The 18393-nt window shown below is 43.7% G+C and overlaps 1 protein-coding gene across 3 annotated transcripts in view; it reads right to left on the bottom strand.

Moving 5' to 3' along the window:
- Nucleotides 1–8426: 8426 nt before the first annotated feature.
- CYFIP2 (cytoplasmic FMR1 interacting protein 2) overlaps nt 8427–18393 on the bottom strand; it is a 62546-nt gene continuing 52579 nt past the window's right edge. For 2 of the 3 annotated variants that reach the window (XM_082211743.1, XM_082211744.1), the window contains exons 27-31: nt 18234–18306; nt 17713–17807; nt 11510–11748; nt 10939–11086; nt 8427–9807 (exon numbers count right to left, since the gene is read on the bottom strand). In XM_082211743.1, the coding sequence (XP_082067869.1) occupies nt 9640–9807; nt 10939–11086; nt 11510–11748; nt 17713–17807; nt 18234–18306 (723 nt within the window). In that variant the 3' untranslated portion in view covers nt 8427–9639. The remainder of the gene's footprint in view (nt 9808–10938; nt 11087–11509; nt 11749–17712; nt 17808–18233; nt 18307–18393) is intronic. The other variant, XM_082211745.1, reaches the window with a different exon arrangement.

Below are 18393 nucleotides of genomic sequence, written 5' to 3'. Positions count from 1 at the left end.
CAGGAGCAGGGACCGAGCAACGGGAGCTCACCCCGTCGCAGGGATTCGAACCACCGACCTTCTGATCAGCAAGTCCTAGGCTCTTTGATTTAACCCACAGCGCCACCCGTGTCAGGGGTGGCTGGTGCTTATTGGCACCGACAATAGAACCAACAATAGGTGGAGCCAGAGCCAATGACAGGCAGAGCCAAGTCACCGGTGGATGTTTGTCCCCAGCTGCCTCCCTGTTGAGTTCTGCAAGGGAAATCCAGAGACCAAGGAGGAGGAGGAAGCTGACAGGCAGGGTCATCCCCTGGAGTGGTTGTAAGAAGTAAGAAGGCTGAGGAAAGAGTGAGGTTGGTGGGGTGGTGCTCGGTTAGCTGTAATGAACCAGCCCCCACTGATATAAGCTCAAGTTTACACATCTATGTTTGTTACTTGCCAGCTGCAAACTAAAGTCTTGGATGTGTGGATGGGCTGGTGTGACAAATATTACCAGCAGAACTTTCCTTCCACCCAAAGTCAACGCAACAAATTCAGATGATATAGTTCACACATGTGGCTAAGCAAGGCTTTTTTCCCCAGCCAGAACTCGTCAGAATTCAGTTCCAGTACCTCTTGGGTGGGCACAATTGCCATTATAAGAGAACAAGGGAGGCGTTCAGCTGAGTTCCGGCACCTCTAAAAAAATAGCAGTGTATTATGTATGATTCATGACTCATCAAATGTAGGTATGAATGTGTGAACCAGATTTCAGTGTGGAGAAAAGGGGTGTACAGAAATGACGCTCACATGGATGACATTGACCTCACACGTGGGAATAGGAAGGAAGGACTTTCAGGAGAGGAGATTGAATATAGGGACTATGCTCTTGGGTTGCATACAGAAGAAGCTAACTGTACTTAGGTCCCATTGAAACTGGTATGGTTAGTAATAGCTAACCCAAGCCCTCTTGATTCTGTTTCATTTAGCATGGGTCTGACCCCCTGTAAGTTTGTTTAAGAAGTGTTCGGCAAGCCCCAAATACTGTTTGACTACACTGAAATGAAAGGCTCGGACAACAGTGTTGAACTTTATTCTCACAAAATGCCTGGAGCAGAAATCAAAAGCAAATAAGATCCTTATTTCTTAGATAACAAAACATGTGCTAACTATGCACGCACGCCATTGAAACATCCAATTCCCACAGAGAAGGTGAGCAAGTTTATAGACAGGGACTGTATGCTTTGTATGCAAAAGGTCCCAGGGTCCAATTTCAGCATCTCCAATAGACTGTTCTTGCTGGGCTGACATTTTATCATCAGGTCTAGGCCCTGCTGGGACTTTCCATCAGCCTGAGTGGCGGCTGCTGTGCAGGACAACCCCGCCCCTTGGCATACCTTCTTCTGGTGCCAGGAAAGGAAGAATAAAAACTACAGCTGTGGTGGTGGGCTATGCTGCCAGTAAAGCTGATCCCAAAGGATGCTCCCCTTCTGAGTTGCTTTGGCCCATCCCCTTTAAATTAGTTTCATAGGCTATGGTTGAAATTGGTTCCCCCCCTTCTAGGCGGTTTCTTTGTGATTTTCTTTGGACCATTTCCAGCATATGGAACTACAGCTGTCCTGGACTGGCGTGAAAGAGAGGTACAGTAGTTTCAGGCCCTTAGAATGAGAGTCCAGCTCCGCATGGAACTATGCCCTTCCTGGGGGAATGATTTTTATCCCAGGTGACACCTGGCCCATGGGTCATGCCTGATATCTTTAACACTAAGAGACACTGAAAGCACCACATCCTGTGGCATAAGACTTGCTTGTATTGCTGAGAGGCTGTGTGTGAAGTGCTTCTGATTATGCAGTATGCACCTGGAAAGTCTTGGGCTTGGTGGAAATTGGGGTATCCTTTCAATCTGAGTGGCCAGTCTGCTACAGGGGCACCTTCTGAATGATTTGTTATTATAATGATGATAAAATTGGAGTGCCCAATAGATTGAAGTTCTTTAACTGAAGCTATTCAACCTCATTTCCTATCCTACACATTGAGAATGACTTGTACCAGGTCATCCAATTGACCAAGCTGGCTAGAGTTTATTGTACTATTGGCACAGTTCCTTCCTCTACTAAATTCTTCTTTCTACAGGTGGAAACTGATAATATTCAGTGTTTACATGCCCACCAGGGGGTGGGGAAAAAATTCATGGATATTCTTCTCTTTCCATATTAGATTGTTCTCCTATTTGTGGTCCAGCCTATTTGAATTTCAAGCAATTCAAACAGTATCATAACAAGAAGTATGATTTCCCCCTACCTGATGCAGTTTGGAATGGAAAAGGGATCTGAATACAGTACATGCATTTGACAAATGAGTCCCTTTTTACAAGTTCCACCCTCCAGCCCTCCTAATGAAACTTCCCTGCAGAACACTGGTCTCTTAGCAATGTAGCCCCACCTGAAATACTGGTTTGGAAATGGTGTGCTGTGAGGCTGAGGCAACTGTAAGTATCTGGAGTGTAGGTTAACACAGGTTTTTGTCCCTTCTGGTATGTTCTTTGGCTGTATGGGGAGATATGGAACAACTCAGGGTACCAGCAATCGGTCCCTCGCTATTGCGGTCTCCATACTGCACTTTTTGCCATTGATCTGGACATTCAAGGATAATTCCTCCTGCAGGAGGCTTGGCTCAACATTCGGGACACAGGTGTATGAGAGGGTATCACACAGCAAAATCAGGTGCTTTGAGGCATTGTAAAAGGGAGCATTGTGATGGGGTGTGGTTTCGGCTTCTCACATTCGTAACTAAATGGGAGGTCCCATCCCCCACCCACCCAGCTCACTTGACAATGTAGAGGGGTTATATTAGCACTGGCTGATAATCCAAGAGGAATCACAGTTGCAAAAGTGGCTAGTGATCTGTAAAGTGATACAGGCATCTCTCTCTAACATGCTCTGCGTGAATATTGTCACCGGTTGTTTTTATTGTAAGTTTTTGAAAACAATACTACTTTTTTTTAAAAAAGGTTCATTGCTAAATTTTTCATTGTGTGGCTGTAACAGAAATTATTGCTTCCCTGGTGAATCTTATCCAATTGCTTTGGAGAAATAAAATGGCCATGTTTGCTTTCCAGAGGGAAAACATTTTACATACTAGTAATGTAAAGGAGAGTGGACTTAACTAAGCTTACGAAGACTGACATACACACAAAGCCATTATTTTTGTGTGTGTATATATGTGAGAATAGTGGTCTGAGGTAAACTACATTTAGCCTCAGTTCCCTTCTCCGTCTGCAATAGAAAGATAGCTCTTGACTATGTTGAAAAGGTTACTGATATACTGTATCTGAAATTCTCTGAACAAATAATCTCAGTAATCTTTACAACAGCCCTCAACGGTAGGTCATTATTACTAGTATATCCATAAACAGGGTGAGGGTTGAGAGTGCAGTGTACCTAGTGCTCATGTAACTGGGGTGAAATTTGCTATGGAGATTTACCTCAGCCCACACTTTCTGTGAGCTCCAGTGGCTATTGTATTCTTGCATTCAGAGAGGCATGAAAAGGGTGGAAGAGAGGTTGGCTTCACACAGGTGCAATCTCCAATTGCTTGAAAAAGCCCTGGAGAGAGGGAACTTAAATGGCTCTAGGGAGGCAAGGACTTTCAGTCTTTGCAACAGATCCATGGGGCAAGGCTTACTGGGGATGAGCTACTGTGCTTGTTATGCCTGACATTCCACTATGGGGTGGTTTATTGCTGTCTTGCTCCTGACACTGTGCTTGCTGAATTATAAGCGTAATAAGAATATGGCAGTGACAAGTATTGTGGCAACTGGTAGGCAAGGGAACTACAGCTGGGAAGATTTGAATCCCCAGATCTAAATGTAGCACCGAGACCTGTATAAGCCCCAATTTGAGTTGATTCGCCTCATACCCCAAACCACCTGTTTTTGTAATAATGCTACAGCAACTTTGTCACCCTTTCATTCAAACCATTTATGACTCAACTTTTATTTTTCCCTTGTTGACAGGATTCATCCTAGCTTTGCTGTACATATTGTTGGAAGTTGCAATACAGGTCATCATGTCACCACACACAGGGTGTCTTATCGATACAGAAGCATTTTGAATGGAAATGAAGAACTTCTGTTGACCAATGATGAAGGAACAAAAATACAAAACAAGATATATCATTTCCCGCTGCATAGCAAATATGATTCAAGAATTCAAACACCATAGTTGATCACTACTCTGAATATACCGCACCATAAATAAATGTAAATTCATTGTACAAAAAAGTCCTGGACAAGTCTTCATACAAATATGATACATTTGAAAGAATTATGCAAAGTCCTTTTTTAAAAACATCTGTTCTTAAAAACAGCACCTTGCTCATGTTCTCAAATAGACAAATATCAATTAAAACCAGAATAATACAGAAGAGAATAGGAATTAATATGACCACTGACACTTCTGACAAATTCTGTTGGTAAAGGGAACATGGTTGAAGTGCAGAGAGTTTGTTCTTTAACGTCAAGTCACCAAAAAATCAACCTGATAGACTGTTTAAAGCCTGAAAGGGCCACAGCTGTCCATCATCATTGCTGAAGTAGTCTGGAGTCTACATCCTCAAGGCTTGGTTTATCCTTTTGTCAGGCCCTACCTTGTGGTACATACCTTTGTGGTTTCCTGGTTCCCACCAGAAACACTTAAAAAGCCAAATGACATGTTGCACACCATTGCATGTTTCTTTCCCGGCCCCTAAACATGGTGCCTGTTTTTATTTTATTTTTACTGAAAAACAGCCTTGGAAGCGGCAATCAAGACTTGAGACAGTGGTGAGGATGGGGTTAGGGCAGCCTAACTAAGGGACAGGGAACTTATGGTCTGTGTGCCAAATTTGGTCTTCTAGAGGTTCTAATTTTACTCACAAGGCCATCCCCTCCCCAGACGTGTCCACCCAGACATCCTCAAGGTTGTGTAGGGCATGTCTGCAAAGGAATGACCGGAAGACTCCCAGCTATTTTACGACAAGGAAAGCTTGAATAACCTGATGTCATATGATGCCAGGGGAATGACAGGTGGGCATGGGGGAGGGGGAGCCCAGATCATTTCCCCGTCCTTTGCCTAGCCCTTTCTCTTTCAGCCACTGGTCTATTCAAAAATATAATGGGCTGGATCCAGAGAAGTACACGCATAATTCTGCTCATGCAATGGGGCTTTCCTGGCCTGGCTCCTTTCCATTGTGTCCCCGCCACCATACACACACCCAAAAAGGTTGGGCATGGCATGGCCCACCCAAGGCTGAAAAATCAGCAGAACTCCAGGAGGTTTTCTTGCATTACATTGGCACAGGACAAGTTTGGGTCCAAGCCACTGGGCCTCTCCAGTATGCTTTTCCACCTACAGGGGAAAAGGTAAGGATCACTGATCCAGGGTTTGTAATTCTGATAGGTGAGAAACACCTTTTTCTTTTTAAATAAAATAGGAGGTGCATTTCATGCTTACTCCCCCATAAGCTATGTGTCTGGAGTAAGACCTGTCTGTCCTCAGACGAGTTCCACTCCGTTCTTCCATATGACTCATTGTTCTGGGCATTCTTGGAAGGCAAGTAATGGCACTTTATGTAAGAATTATCCTCTTACAGTAGATGTTGATGGGAAGGCTAGGACAGAACAGTGGATCACAGAAGAGATGCATCCACAGCATCTTCCGGGGAACATTCTTGCAGGTATTCTTAATTATTATATTTATTTGTTTCTTGTGGCATAAAGTGTTCCTGTGGGACAGTGTATCTTCACACACAGTTGGGGACAGACTTAGATGTTACATTTCTTTTTTAGCATGGAGGAAAATCTGGTTCACTCAGCTCACTCTTTGATAACAACTTTGTTATTTAGTCTGCAAGTAGGAGGACCAGAATATCTCATAAAGAGCATCCTATGAAGGCCACTGGGATTCTTTGCTGGGAATTCAAAAGATGGAAATCTCAGGGCAAAAACATCCTGGGAGAAAGGAAACCATGTTGGACAGATACTTTAAAAACTCTAGGAAATACTGTAAACTTACCCTGAGTTTTCCCCACACTCAAAGACTCAGAAGTCAACCCTGTTTTCCTTCTCACTTGTGTACTTAAAGCATTTAGGATTTCCCTATAAATAGCATTGATCTCAACAGAGAATAACCCACAACCCATGTGTGAGTAACAGTGTTAAAATGCAATGTGTGAGCATAGCTAAAAATTCCATTTCATAGAACTGGAAACGATTATTGGAATTATGATCATCTAGTTGACTCTTCTATTGGATATGGGCTGTTAAATATAACATATTGCAGCTGATACTACAGAGTAGGCCTCGGAATGGCATTTGTTCTGGATTGTAATGACTTTCTCAAGTGGCCTGAGTGTTTACACCTGTGGTATCATGCTCTGTTAAGTAAAGGTAAAGGTAAAGGTACCCCTGCCCGAACGGGCCAGTCTTGACAGACTCTGGGGTTTGTGCGCCCATCTCACATCTATAGGCCGGGGGCCAGCGCTGTCCGGAGACACTTCCGGGTCACGTGGCCAGCGTGACAAAGCTGCATCTGGCGAGCCAGCGCAGCACACGGAACGCCGTTTACCTTCCCGCTGGTAAGCGGTCCCTATTTATCTACTTGCCCCCGGGGGTGCTTTCGAACTGCTAGGTTGGCAGGCGCTGGGACCGAGCAGTGGGAGCGCACCCCGCCGCGGGGATTCGAACTGCCGACCTTTCGATCGGCAAGCCCTAGGCGCTGAGGCTTTAACCCACAGCGCCACCCGCGTCCCTGCTCTGTTAAGTAACCACCACAAAAAGATTGAATTTTATTTTGAAAAGGCTGTGGGAATAAAAATAAAAATGAACAGCATCCTATTTGTCTATTTCATTAGATGTGTTCAGATTCTAACTCTGGGGTGTTTACATAGTGTTTGGTTCAGTTTTGCAAATCTGAAGTTGAGGGTTACTAGGGTGCATGAAGAGAATGAAATTCAGTTAAACTGACAATATGTGCTCTCAAAAAAACCCCTGAAGCACTTTAATTGTTGCATTAGATATTTAAGATGGGATTTGCTGGAAGTTAATTTCCCCCCTTTGGACTTCCAAGCCCCTTTGTTTGTTTCTGCCTGAGTTAAGAGTCTTCACGTTACTTTTCTGAGCATTGCCTTAATTCCACATTGCAAGATGTATCTTGCAGTTTGAAATGCTGCAAACATGCCCCCCCCCCCCAGATTCTGTGGAGGGATATTTATTAGTTACTTTGGAAAAAGATGAGAGCCTTTAAGGAAATAAAGGTATCTGCCAAAGGAAACATACTTCATGGTAATAATTCCATGTCGTTGCTGTCCCTTGAAACAGAATGTTCTTTCTGTGCCTGACACAGACAATTAAGAGGTTTCTACTTCATGCGCCCTCAAGGAGAAAAAAAATGCTGAGTCTCTGGCTTCGTAAGATCCGTCATCATGCTGTGACAATGAACCAAACACCAGCAATTAAGTACTGTATCAGCTTTATGGTGAGACAAAGGAGGAAAAACACAGACCTAAAACACCTGGTTGTTTTTTAAAAAAAACCAACACTTTTTTTTAAAGTAGCGATTTCTCTTGGCGAAAGTTAGACTAAAGAACTAAATGTCTGGAGTCTGGGATAAATGCTGGATGTTCTGACATCTGCCCTGACAGTGATGGAGCCTGACAGGGTAAAAATTAGGGCAAAACACACCAACATATACACCCCTTCAACAATCTACCAGGATGTTTTCCTGAGCAAGCCCCAGTGAAGTGAACATGGTTATGGTCCTGCACTTCTCCCTTTCATTGTTTTGTGGCTTGTCTAGGAGATCTTTCTGGTGCACTGTGTGCCCTTTGTCTAATAGACTGCATTTTAAATATTTCCTTAATGCTTTATTCTGAAATCTGTAGAGCAAATCAGAAGGGAGATCAAATGCTGCCTTTTCCTTGTAGGAAATTCAATCTAAACTACCTAAATATTAAAGGGTTGCAATTCTGAAACCCTTAAATAGTCACGGTAGGCAACTGGGGGGCGGGAAACTTGCATGGTAAATAACTCAAGTGCCTTATGATAGCCTAGCAGAAACTAATTCTTCTTTCAATATCTTAAAGAATGTTATTTTCATTTCAAGATATTATACAGCCCTAAACTTTGGTACCTGTCTCAGTAGACTTGTTCTAAACTTTCTCATTAGTTTGGAGAGAATTCTCTGTAGCACTGTCACATGGCTTCTTTGCATTGTCTCTGGTATTTTCTCTCCAGGCTTTCTCCTCCCATACACATCCCTTTCTTGTTTCTACCTCCTACAGGCAGTACACTCTCATCTGAGCTCTAGGGTACACTGGTGACAGGAGGTCTCCTTTGGTGTAGGGAACTGCAGAAGCATGACCTTTTGAGTCCCGCCTCGATCTCCAATTCTGTGAATCGTTCACACAGAAATTCCTATGTTTACCTCTTTGTTCTACAGGGTTATGACAGGGCAATTTTTAACTTTTGTTGAAATTCTGCATGCCTTTGGAACCACACATATTAACGATATATAAGCTGCTCCCTTTTGTTTGTTTCTAAACGCCCTGAAGTCATGCCAAATCTATTTTTTAGCATTGTTTACAAAGTTTGGATACCTAAGTCTGAACCAAATGTCATATATTTTCCCAGAATGGGGAAGTGTATTGATCTCATTATTCTATTGACTATATCCCAAAGAATGCATCAATCGCATTTCTCAAAGAACTTACTAGTTCCTTGACCCGGCAACTTTATCAAGAGTCTGGGTCATGACAATCAGTGCCTCTTCTCCTGGCTGTATAAAATTCTAGACGCTCAGGTAAAACTACTGCCAACAGTACTTGGTTAAGGGGAAGGTATTATACAGGGCCACCATAGCAGTGATAATCAATTCAAAATATGAGAAGACTCTTCTGTCAATGCTCCACCGCTTAAGTAAACTTAGAAAGGTCCTATACACTGTCCTATACATGTGGCTTGTTTCCAGCTAATTGTGCACAAGATTGCACCCGAAACAATTTTAGAAGGGCAGAGGACAACAAGGCAATGACAAAAAATCCTCTAATTCTAGGTGGAGAATGATAGTCAATATTCCATCTCTAAAAGAACCTGATTTTTTTTTTTTTTGCTTGCGTAAATCACACAGCTCTTTATCATCTATTGCAGGAACAACTTAGCATTTCTGAATGTTTTAAACATTTAAGCTGTTGTTTCCCATCAAGCAGGAAGGCTTTTCAGTCACATGGTGCATCAAGCGGAAGACTTGCAACACACTGAAGCGATGACTGCTTCAACTGTAACACCCCCAAAAAACAACAACTCTTTTAAGGGCCATAAAGTTTTGTGCTTGATTGGGTTGTTCTTGGTCATCACAAAAGCTGACGATACCACAGGAGAAAAAACCACATTTTGTTCCATCTCACCACATTTTCAAAGCTATGGGTAAAACCAACCAGAAAGATACTATAGAAGAACATGCATTCAAAACAGGCCTTCTAGGAAAATGCTTCTTTGTATACTTTGTATCCAAGTCTGCACTGTTGACAGATCTGTGTTCTCAGGGTTTTCCCTTCCAGGCCTCTGAGGTCCAGTCGCTCCTTCCTCACTGACTTCAGATGTAGAGACACGAATGCTCACATTTCATTTCCAGCACGGACTATTTAACAGGTGGTGGCCAAGGACTGGTGGATGGGGGGCTGGAAGCAGCGCACATGCTCGACTGTAGAACTGTCTGTTTCCACTGACTTCATGTACTTGTTCAGGATGGCAAAAATCTCATTGTTCAGAATCTGGTACTTCCTGATCCGGTCGGCCATTTTTTTAAGAGGCTAGAGAAGAAATGAAAAGACAGGCAAAGCAAAGAGCAATGAAGCTTTCAGACCTCTGCTTCTACAGCTAGGCAAATGCTGGAAGGCTGGAGCGAAGAACAGCTAGAGAAACTAGTACCTGACACAGGTCCTTCCTAGCTTTTTGCAGAGACAAAATGCCAATAACAACTCTTATTTCCTACGTACCTATTAGCAACATAATGGCATCACTTGACTGACAGGTGGGTGGCCCTGCCAGCCTGTCAAATTTGGGCCATGAGGCAGATCCAGATAAAGATCTGGCCCACAAAGCGAGAAAGGTTCCCCAGCCCAGAAGTGCTCATCATCATCATCATCAATTGAATTTATATACCACCCTGTATATCAAACCTATGCATTCTGAAGGAAATCAGCCCTGAGTGCTCACTGGAAGGACAGATCCTAATACTTTGGCCACCTCATGAGAAGAGAAGACTCCCTGGAAAAGACCCTGATGCTGGGAAAGATGGAGGGCACAAGGAGAAGGGGACGACAGAGGACGAAATGGCTGGACGGTGTTCTCGAAGCTACTAACATGAGTCTGACCAAACTGCGGGAGGCATTGGAAGACAGAAGTGCCTGGTCCATGGGGTCACGAAGAGTTGGACACGACTAAACAACAACCACCTATACTCAGGGGTCTCCAGGCAGCTTCTTGTGTTCCACTCCAGGTAGCAGGTGATGTGATGTGACCTATCTCTATCTCAGACCACAGTCAGCCAATGCCAGTTGGAGTAGACCAGTGGTTCCCAATCAGCTAATTACTGAGGACCTCCTATTTTTCAAAAGCCAAGCCCCACTTTTGAAATTTTTGATAACTCTATTGTAGTTACCTCTGCAAAGCAATTTTTTTGAACAAAATGTGGGGTAGCCCCTAATAAGCAAGGGATTTTAGATATACTAAAGAAAAGACCATAAAATTTGTGATATTTCCATGCAAAAATGACAAAAAAATAGTTGAGGAGGGAAGGTAAGGGCCGTGGACCCCCTGGGTGCATTTCACAGACCCCCAGGGGTTCCTGGACCCCTAATTGGGAACCACTGGAGTAGACAATATTGAGCTAAATAGGAGAGCAACCTGACATTCTGCTCAGTGTTCACCCCCAGACTTACCACATTCTTTATGATTTCATCTTTCCCATCCTGCCTCTGCACTTTTAACAGGTGGTAACAGAAGTCAAAGAGATCAAAGCGACGTTGCTGTCCCAGGAGGACTATGACTGAGCAGCCAGCCCAATTCAGCCCATCTCCAAAACATTGCCTGGAGGGAAATGGGACATAGAAGAAATTACTTATCGAGAATGGCTGGCTGGCATGGTGCTATTGAGTTGCTTGTCCTGAGACTTTCTGGTTGCTTGATTCTATGTTAAGAGAACAGCAAGTATCAGTTCATGAGCAAATCAACTCAGAAGCCAGTATAACGAAAGCCAGTGCTTTGCCTTAGGCCAAATAGGCCAGAGTCATTCAAAAGATAACTCACTTGACTATCACTAGAGAATCCCCATTCCTGGCATCAGAGATACAGTGTCCAGTCATTAGTAAAGCGGCCCACATTCCTGCATGTAGAAGCAAACCTCAAGTAAGGAGGTATTTGCCGATTTGCTATAGCTTTCCTGGCTGTGGGGAAAGATCCTCTAATACATGATCATTAGAACTCAATGCAACCCAGTGCAGGCCTACTCACTCAGCAGTGAATTCATTTGTCCCCACAGGAATGCAGTACACAAACTGCATGGCACTCCAGAGCCGGTGGAACTCAACGCACTCATCAACATGCATGACGCCATTGGTAGGGGGAGGCCCGCGCCAGATGGGGTCCTGGAGGTAGCTCCGAATGCGAGTCAGGATAACCTCAAACATGGACAGGCCACAGCACAACCTCTCCTTGGTCAGCAAGTCTCCTTCACGGGCTATGGCTATTTGCTGAGGAGGAAGAGAAGCCCAAGAATAAAAGAAGGTGTAAAACGTCACTTTCCACTCGAATGCTCATCACGCTGACCTTTTCCTTCCTATGTTTTGCACTTGGAAATAATATTTCTTGTAGGAGTTTCCTTTGCCCTTAATTTGTGCTTAAGAACATTGAGGTACTTTTGTTATTTAGATTAGGAGTGAGTTGTCAAAAGTAACCCTCCTTTATCCAAATATTCATTACTTTGAGGATAACCAAGAGTGTGGTGGAAAAGAGAAGCTGAAATTTGCTTCTCTAACATGTGTTTCTTTTTTGTTATTATTATTATCTTCAAGATTTCCTGCACATTTTATTGTTTCTGCATACTTAATGCCTGGCAGCAAAGTACTGCTATGTAAGGGCGCTTTGCTACTGCAGAGTTTGTAGTGTGTACGTTATATTATTTTACATGCCTATTCGTTAGACTGTTGTTAATAACAGCAGGTTATTGTGAAATATTAATCAAAATATGCACATCCACACTAGTTATTTGATATATGCTCTTTAGGCTGTTTTAAAATATACAATTGAATGTGCAAGTTTAGCTTTGCTAACCAGGGATGCCATCCTCTATGAATATTTTAAATTCAGACAGATACTAAAAGGGAACCAGGGTTCCAATCATTTTTTTGTATGTATTTTAGTTATATTGACTAGAAATTGACGGCTGGCTAAAAATAAGATAAATGGGTAAATAGGTTTTCTCCCATTTGTTAATAATCTCAAAATTTAAAAAGCATCATCAAGTTAAGATTCCTCCACCCACCCAGTTTTCTAACACTCACTGCTAGAGGGGACCTCCTTCACATTTTACAATAGAAACAGGGCAGTGTATTTGCAGACTGAAATGAAGGAGGGTCACACAGGACCACTGCCTGGAGAATTGCACTCCTAAGTTGTAAGCTTTTGCTTGATGTAGAACAGTAAGATGAGTAGAATACAAATACGCAGCACAGAAATGGGAGGCAGGATGGCAGGATGAGATGTGGCAGCACGGGGAACAACTAAAGGCACTTCAGCCATCATACAGTTATGTCATCTCAACCCTATGTAGGTGGTATATAGCAGTATCTGCTGATAATGTAGTTGCAACCAACCAAAAGCACAGCAGGATGGATTTGACCTATTCGCTTTGAAGGGGATGTTGCAGCACCATTTTGGCACAAGCCATTCATCATGTTGCTCCAGCTTCACACAACTTTATGACCAGAATGTCAACAATCCCATTAAAGACCCATCCATCATTCCCTAGTGGTGGTGAGATATATCTGAATTTTTGGTATGTAACATGGAATTGTTTCAATTCTGGATTCTTGGCATGGCTGACTTTAAGTAAACTGGTCCATTTTTAAAAAACACATTCACCCTTTTTCTTTTTGTATCTTCACCGACTAAAACTGGAAGACAGAGAAAATTATGACTAGACTTTCCTATCCAGGAGTAAGACAAGTGACATACAGTAAGGCATTTATAGGCCTGGAAATATCAACTCCATACGTTTCTTAGTTCTTGCATATCCAGGATTCTTAAGTGGGAATCATACATAAAAAACCCTCCAAGGGTAAATCCCACTGCTGCTGAATGCTAGGCAGCTAGAATTCTTCATTAAAGTCAAAATACACCAACAGGAGGGTCACAGGCTCTTCTACCTGGCTGCAGAGTATCAACAGACTCCCAACGTTCCCAGAAAGGTTCCCAGACCTGATACTATCTCAACTCACCATCTATTTTTCAGTTGGTAAATATTGAGATTAGGAATTCCACCAGTGTTATCTAAGGCATAGCTACAAGGACATTCTGTTGGAGAAGTAATTAATACTCAACAGAAAGCAAGTGTGAAGAGAGGAAAGTCAAATTACTGTACAGAACCTTTTCAGATAGAGGCTTGGATCCGAAGAAGAACCAGGGGAAGGAAGTTGGTGGAATGTGACTTTCTCGCCCGCTCCTTCCCCCAGAAAGCCTTACTTAAAGCTTTGGTATGGGAAGATGAAGGGGAGGGGGCAAAAAAAATTGGGTGGAGGCACTTTCCGTGGGCCAAGCTCTGTTACCATACTCAATGTTTGTTGGAGCCAAGTGCTGTTGATGTTCTTCTGACATTTCCCACAATAAAACACAAAGATGCATGTGGCTCCCCATTGCATACATGCCTGAATGTTGAGAGATCCATTTCTGCCCTTTATACTAACTTCTGCCCTATCATGGTGGAATACAGCTCTTAAACAGGCCAACTAACCTACTTTTATCAACTGAATGGGAAGTTCGCCCACCCCAGGTTTAGACAGTTGTCTCAGCAACTAACTCCTCCTATTAATCAGGTATAAATGGATATAAAGGAAGCAGGTCTGTGGCTCCTGTGCCTATGAAGAAGTTGATGGGATTTGTGTGCCTCTTGCCCTGGGTTGTTTATGTGTACATCCAGCCCAACAATATCCCCCCCCCCCATGACAAAGGAGTAGGAGCTGCGAATGCACATAACGTCTGAGGCAAGTGCTCCATGTGGAAGTCCAATCTGCACAGTCTTTCAAACCATGCTCTCTTTGGAGAAAGAGAGAGAGAGAGAAAGAGAGAATGAATTACACAAGAGTGATCTGCCGGCATCAAACGTTACATTAAATGTGTGTTGGGGGTTGCGGAATGCACTTCTTCGAAACAGAATGAGGATTGCTGGGACAACATAAATTGAAAGAAGACTTGCAAAATATAGCTTCCCTTTTCCTTGTTCTTTCTACATGGGCACAGGGAATATTTACAGCCCTCCTGAAATCAGGGTTTGAAAAAATGCTATGTGTTTAGGTGTTTGACAGTCTCAAATAAATCTAAAAAGGTAAAGGTAAAGGTACCCCTGCCCGTACGGGCCAGTCGTGACTGACTCTGGGGTTGCGCGCTCATCTCACACAAGAGGCCGGGAGCTGGCGCCGTCCAAAGACACTTCCGGGTCACGTGGCCAGCGTGACGAAGCTGCTCTGGCGAGCCAGCACCAGTGCCGTACACAGAAACGCCGTTTACCTTCCCGCTATAAAGTGGTCCCTATTTATCTACTTGCACTTAGGAGTGCTTTCGAACTGCTAGGTGGACAGGAGCTGGGACCGAATGGCGGGAGCTCAACCCGCCACGGGGATTCGAACCGCCGACCATACGATCAGCAAGTCCTAGGCACTGAGGTTTTACCCACAGCGCCACCCGCGTCCCTCAAATAAATCTAGTAAGAAGTAAATAAATAAGCTAGTTAGGAGGGCACATTCAACAAAGCAGCTGCACTCGCAGGAACTGGTGTGATGAGTCCTGCTGGCGCAATGGGACTTTAACCCCTCTCCGCCCCCATGTCCTCCTAAACTGGCTCTGGGAGGACTGGAGAACCCCCAGAACATTATGTGCAGGGAAGAGAGGGGAGATTGTTCTGTTGGGCAAGCTGAAACACTTGCGCTGATGGGATGGTTGGAAGACTGTAATGTTGAATTCCTATGTCCTACTATCCCACTATTTTATGTACGTAATGGATGGTTAACTGCCCATCCAAAGCTCTCTAACTGCCTATACATGTTTCTGAATCTACTGCCTTGGTTGTCAGCCTAATTCCTTTGATTAAGAAAACAGAACACAACATAATAGATTACCTGGCAGAAATGGGTCTTTGGATGATGTAAGATGAACACTGCTAGATCCAAGCAGGGGTCTAACTAGTTCAACATCCCGTTTCCCACAGTAAAGTTTCCAAGCTGGACACAAAGCCAAGAGCCCCAACCTGCTGTTGTTCCCCAGTGACTACACACAGCCATCACGACTATTAGCCATTAATATTGATAGCCTTGTCCTCGATTAAATAATCACTGGCGGCAGCATTCATAAAGACAATGGTGTACATTAGGACCAGAAAATTCTTATAGGGATTCCCAGTTAAATGGTCTGAGGATGTGGAGAAGTGCCTGGGTGGGAGGCCATGGAAACCCATTTAGGACTGGCCTCCTGGCAAGGAACTCGCAGCTGCCAGGAGGGAGAGGGGTGGCGCGGCGAGGAGGTTGGTATTGTCAGCCTCTTGCCATCTCTCCCTGTGGGAAAGCACCAGTGACTCACATGCTAGGAAGTTAGCAAAGTGGCTTTGACCCACCTGGCAAACTGCTTCTGGTACTGGAAAAAGGGTTCCCCAGGGAGATCCTGATCCCATCTCTCTTACATCACATTCAATTTGACCATAAGTTAAGCACTCTTGCCTGTCACTGATCACAGTCATACATTGTATATGCTTAAGGCTGCAACCCTATACTGAATACCTGAGAGTAAGTTCTACTCAACTCAGTGGGACTGATTGCATAGGAGTAAGCTTTAAATTTCTTTTACTGAATCAATGAGATCACCAAGGGTATTCAAATTTTTCTGGCTTGTTACTCCACTGTTTTATCTCCCCTACGAAGAAAATTGATGTGGAAAATAATAGGAGGAGCTAACAGACTCGGAAATTTGAGTGGAAAGTTATACAGACAGTTAACTAAGCATTACATACACAAAGGCACACAACTGCAGACACATAACCATCCTTATGATTTTTTTCTTTGAATGAAATGCCCCCATTCTGCTGGTTGTAAAGCCAAGAAAGCTCCACCTATTTCAGTCACCTGCTGCGAGCCAAACCACCCATTCAAAATCCAGACCACAAGCAGAGAGCAGGTGCGCTGTAGAGCAAATAGCTTCAGATGACTCATGCAAGTGAGCCAAGCCACAGGCTGCAGAGAAGGGATAAGAAATCTGTGGCCTTCCAGAGGTTGCTGGACTCCAAATCCCTTCAGCCTCAGCCAATACGGCCAATGGTTGGGGAAAGACAACCATTCAACCACCTCTGAAAGGTCACAGGTTCACAACGCCTGCTGTAGAAGAAAGAAAATCTCCCAGGCCAATCTGCTTGGAAGTAATTCCTTATTGCCTCTAGATTTGACAATCATTCAGAGCCACTTCCTGTGTTCTTTTTTAGGTGCACAACTATCATTTTTAGGTATGCATCTCATAACATTAACTGTATGTGGAAACATGCATGACAGATCCTCTTCAGAGATCCAGGACTGCTCTCTGTTGAGAGTAGTCTAGGTGGCAAGTGTAAGTTTTCCTGCCACATAATGTGCAGAGTGACTTTCAGACCAAGGGTGGTTTCTGACTAACTTGTTCTGCCAATGCAAGGATTTCCACTTGCTCAACAAAACTCCCCCATCATCTCCCTGTGCCCTCCTCAAAGCTCCTTCAGAGAGTTGGAGAAAGCCCCAGAACAGTTGGGGGTTCACCGGGGGAGGAGAAGTTCCACTGTGCAAATGGAAAACCTTGCACTGATGGAACGAGTTAGCTGGATACTACCCCAAATGGCCAATGAAGAGGAGTAAACACTCTTAAGTATCTTAGACATATTATGTTGGAGGCAGAGAAGCTGGCAAGTTGATCACAATTCATGTGGGAAGTTCTGTAATATGCTATAAGCCAGGCATCAGGGCATAGAAGATTTGCCACTGCAATGCCATAGTGCTGGGTTTTACAGGAATAAGAGAGAGGGTTTTAATTGTGGTCATATTTTTGATCATGTGGCAGCAGATTTGAAACAGGAGCCGTTGTTCATGTGAACCCGTATTTTGACTCAAAATCCATTTGGAATAGCCCAATAACATGATTGTGGCAATCAGGAACAAACTGATTCTTTTTTTATCTTTGCTTCAGTTAGCTTCTGAGTGATATCAGGGGCCATCATGAAACACACACACTGCACTGATCCTCAGTAAAGATAATTTAATTTTGCTTGGTAACAGTGAAATATCTATGGACAAACTATACCGTGTAGAACTGAAACGAAGTCAGTATCCAGAAAGACTTCTTGTAGCTCAGAGATAATCTGGGAATTGCGGGGTGGGGTGGGGGGTAATGTGAATTTTTTAGTTACCCCGTGTGGGTTTCAATGTCATCCTTACCTGCGGTGTTCCCAGCCTCTCTATTAAGGGAACCAGGTGAAGTGGGGCATATTTGGCTTCGAGACGCTTCATGCGTACCTCCAAGCGTTCTCCTTCTGTTAAGCGAGCAGCAAACAGTGAAATGAGAAAGCAAAACGGGAAAAAAAATTCCAGCATTTCAGAGTCACCTCCCAACCATTATCCAATTCTGGGACCAGTGTGACGGAACAAAAGCAGGGTAGCGCATCGCGAAGAAGGGACTCTGCGATTTACAGCCGCAACACCAGCACACTTGTAAAAGGATCTTGTTTTGAAAGCAAACTTCTTGCTTTTGCGGATAAAGGTTGCGAAAAGTTACCTTTCATGAGGACTGCTCAGCAGGGCGACTACTAAATTCAGTTCAATGAATGGCTGACTAGTGCTAAGGGCCTAAGCAAGTTTCGTTGAAACTTATCGATTGCCAGCTATGTCTCTGCAGCTCTATAGGTTTAACACATCTATGGGAATAATGACTGACATCTGACCACCTCTCCACTCCTTACCTTTGATGTAGACCCTGGGCAAAATATTTTGGAAGGGAGCAGCATGCAGCAAATCACACACTTCTTCCTGGGACTGAGGCAGGAGGAAGAAAGATAAAAGGTGTTAAAAATTCCCCGTGGGACTAGTTGTTCAGCTGTCTGAAAGACTTGGGGTGACCAT

This window comes from Podarcis vaucheri, assembly GCF_965113315.1.
Source record: "Podarcis vaucheri genome assembly, chromosome: 2".
Lineage (NCBI taxonomy): Eukaryota > Metazoa > Chordata > Lepidosauria > Squamata > Lacertidae > Podarcis > Podarcis vaucheri.
Note: the sequence above shows the minus strand (reverse complement) of the source record. Positions and strands in the feature narration are given on the sequence as shown.